Raw genomic sequence first — 3,820 nt, forward strand, 5'->3', positions numbered from 1 at the left:
GATATGGTCTTTGTAAATAAAGCTAAATTATATTGTATACTCTATCGCGTGGCGCCATCTAGTGTATGCATAAAGCAACCACAGCCATTATTTTAGCATGTATTCTATGTCCCTAATAATGCAGGGTCCCCAACCTATAAGAACATAAACAGGCCTTCATCGAATTTGTGCTTTATAATTCGAAGCATTTTGTAGTGCAGATTTAGTTGGTAACCAGGGACGAGAGGGAGTCTGTGGGTGAGCGTATTAATTAAAAGAATGTTTCTTGCCTAATGGGATTTTGCAAAATGAGATAACTAAAGGAAAGGTGACTGTGAACCATTTGGTTGCTGCTGGTAGTCAAAGTTACAAAGAAAATGAGTTGTAATAGAAACTGCACTTGTGATGCAAGACCCAAATACCAGAACCAGGATGTGTTGTGCACTGAGTGCCCCAGCCACTTCACCCAGCTATTCCTGTGAAATTCAAGGCAGATGCCTGAGCCACCTGATCTGGCTCCATCTCAATGTGAAAGATAGGCAGCACAACTCCAAGCCACTTCTGGATGACCAAGGGCCAGACATTCTGTAGATGACTCCCTTGGATTGGATTGGATTTATTAGTCTCTCAATTGAGCAATTTCACATCAGCAAAGTTATGAAAGTAAGAGGAAAGGAAAGAAAGAGGTAGAAAAACAAATACTGGAGCTGCTGTAAAGGCAGCCACACTTACGGCGCCATTTTGAAGTCAAAACAAAACAAAAACTAAATCACAAGTAATGTGACACAACACAAATGACACAAATCTTAAGCACATCCACTTTCTCTGTTGTATGAAGCAGTTCTAGATGAAAGAGGAGAGGATCAAAGCGTCCTTTGCACCAGTGGATCAGGGATGTCATGGTGAAATGTGCACGTCTGCTACAAACTAAATGTAGAAAGCAAACTGTCGTGCGGCGAGACAGCAAGCAGGTGGAAAGTTGATAAAAGTTCACTCAGCCAAATGCAGGAAGGGTATTGTGAGTTTTCTTTATTTGAAGTTGATATCAGTTTTCGGCAGACCCCAGGTAACACTGCTCTCCAGGTTGTCCTTTGTCCCTCTTCTTCCTCCTCGAAGTGACTCGCTCAGTCTGGCTTTAAAGGTGCTTCACCTGAGCTTCTGGCCAATCGGGTCCCAGCGGCTATTGGCCATTCCCAGGTGGTTGCAATCACCTTCTCAGAGTCAATTAGTGGTCGCCCAACTCAACTGTTTTGGATGGGGAGAAATGCGCACCTTTCTCCCATCCAAAATCCATGAAACACAAAATTATTTAACATTTCTTTTAGCATCATGACATCATTCACCCCCTCTCCTCAGAGTTCAGACATTCTTGTCAAATAATCAGCAATAACATTTGTTGTCAGGGCAGAGAATGTCATATGTGACAGGTCCTATTCTCCTAGTCACAGCGTATGGGCCCTGCCACTTTGCCAGTAGCTTACTTGATCCCATATGCAACAATATTAACACCTTCTGTCCAGGGTGCCAATCTCTCCCTGATAAATTCTTGCTGTTATTCTCGCTGGAGATCCCCTTCCAGCTCCTGACGTTCTGCATCTTCCGTTTCTTTCTGGAATTCTGGGTTAAGAAACCATGGGAATTGCAGCTTGTCTTAGATGATGAAACTGTGGAGGTTGGGCATGTTAGGTAACCCAACTTGGGAGTTTCTTGTGCGGGAGGAAGGTTCGTTGGCCTGGATGTTCGAGACTCAGCGCCCTGGGGCTGCGGTCCCAGATGAGGATAATGTTGACTAAATCGACTGTCAAATGTCCATTCTTACTTGTTGGGTGCATCTGATCTCTAGATCTATTCAATCAACATCACTTCTTGTCTGAGTCTTAGGCTTCACCACTGGTTCCATCTCACTCTGCTCAGTTCCATCCTTGGCTTGGCAACTGTCAGACGCCTCATGGAAAAGAAGAACGGCATCTTCTTGGGGCAACTCAAGCTTCTGGTTTCCTTGATCCCCTTCGGAACTCTTCAGTCCAGTTTGGTTGGCCCGTGCTACACAACTTCTTACTCGTCCCACCTTCTTCCTCTCGGCTTCCTCTTATCTTTTCCACTTCAGCAAGGCGTAACGATCCCACCTTCTTCATGCAGGGTGAAATGATCCCACCACTACCACCAATTGTCGTGCGGCGAGACAGCAAGCAGGTGGAAAGTTGATAAAAGTTCACTCAGCCAAATGCAGGAAGGGTATTGTGAGTTTTCTTTATTTGAAGTTGATATCAGTTTTCGGCAGACCCCAGGTAACACTGCTGGTCGTGGTGGAGTCTGTGTGGCGGAGAGGCACACCTGAGCACCTCCCGGGAATGGCTGCTACCCGAGGGTGTCCGCTCGAACCCCTGCGCCGACGCAGGCCCATCCTTCAGTTTGCCGCCATGCTGCCAACTGCGCCGCCGGGGACGAGCGCCAGAGTCCTTGCGCGGCTCCGTGTGAGTGTAGCGCAGGAGGTCCTTCTTCTTCCTAAGTAAGGCCTCCAGCTCTCGCTCCTTTTCACCTTGCACGTCTTTCAGCTGCGTCTCAAGCAGCTCGACACGCTCCTGCGCCGTGGTGACTGCGAGCATCTGGCAAGCGATGTCGTGCTGCAAACTGGCTTTTCTCTCTTCGCCGTGGCCTTCCTGGCCAGCAGCGTCCTGGACCTCGTCCAGGCCGCTCTCCTGCTCCAGAACACGGAACTCCCAGTCCTCAAAGGTCCGCACGGCTGCCTCCATCGCTTCGTTGTCGTGTTGCAGCTGAAGCGCCAGTCGCTCCCGATGGCTCTCAGGCTGAGTGGGGATGAGCTGCTGCGTCTGCTGGCATTTCCTCTTCAGCTCGCCGACTCGGAGCCTCTCCTCCTCCAGACGCTCACGCTCTTTTTGGCGACTTTGGTCTTTCCTGGTCCTGACTGATTGCTGCAGTTGTTGCAGCTGGCGCGAGTGCCCGAGCAGCCGCGTCTTCTCCGCCTGCAGCTCGCCTTGCAGAAGGTCCACCTCCAGCTGCAGCTCCATCTCAAGTTCTTCCTTCTGCTGGTCCAGCTCGACGATTCGCCGACAGAGCGCTGAGGGCGATGACGCCACTCTGGGGGATGACGCCAAGGTCCTTTTCATCCCCGACTTTTGGCAGGCGCGATACCGCGTGCCGCTGGAGGCAGCAGATGGTGATGAAAGGGTTGGACAGGAATGCGCCCTCCGTGGCACCCCAGAACTCCCCGCAGGAGGCTCAGCAGGTGGATATGTGGAAGAAGTACATTCAATGGGAAAAAAGCAACCCGCTGCGCACAGAAGATCAGACGCTTATCACAAAGAGAGTAATGTTTGCCTATGAGCAGTGCCTGCTGGTGCTGGGGCACCATCCTGATGTGTGGTATGAGTCAGCTCAGTACCTGGAGCAGTCCAGCAAATTGTTGGCAGAGAAAGGGGACATGAATAACTCCAAGATATTCAGCGACGAGGCCGCAAAAATCTATGAACGTGCCATCGGGACACTACTGAAGAAGAATATGCTTCTTTATTTCTCATTTACCGACTACGAAGAAAGTCGCATGAAGCACGAGAAGGTGCACAGCATTTACAATAAATTGCTGGCCATCGAGGACATCGACCCCACGTTGGTGTACATACAATACATGAAGTTTGCCAGGAGGGCGGAGGGCATCAAATCGGGCCGCAACATCTTCAAAAAGGCCCGCGAGGATCTGCGCACACGCCACCATGTTTACGTCACTGCAGCTCTAATGGAGTACTATTGCAGCAAGGATAAATCGGTTGCCTTTAAGATTTTTGAGCTTGGTTTGAAGAAATATGGAGACATTCCAGAGTAC

At 49.6% G+C, this 3,820-nt stretch overlaps 1 protein-coding gene across 1 annotated transcript; it reads right to left on the reverse strand.

The window, feature by feature from the left end:
- Nucleotides 1-2,231: 2,231 nt before the first annotated feature.
- On the reverse strand, nucleotides 2,232-3,173 carry LOC148893900 (pleckstrin homology-like domain family B member 2). The gene has a single exon (XM_089004558.1). It carries the CDS (start codon nucleotides 3,105-3,107, stop codon nucleotides 2,247-2,249), a length of 861 nt encoding a protein of 286 aa, XP_088860684.1. The 5' UTR covers nucleotides 3,108-3,173; the 3' UTR covers nucleotides 2,232-2,246.
- Nucleotides 3,174-3,820: the final 647 nt, after the last annotated feature.

Source organism: Hippocampus bargibanti, linkage group LG09 (assembly GCF_051943395.1).
Source record: "Hippocampus bargibanti isolate YZ-2025 linkage group LG09, ASM5194339v1, whole genome shotgun sequence".
Taxonomy (NCBI): Eukaryota; Metazoa; Chordata; class Actinopteri; order Syngnathiformes; family Syngnathidae; genus Hippocampus; species Hippocampus bargibanti.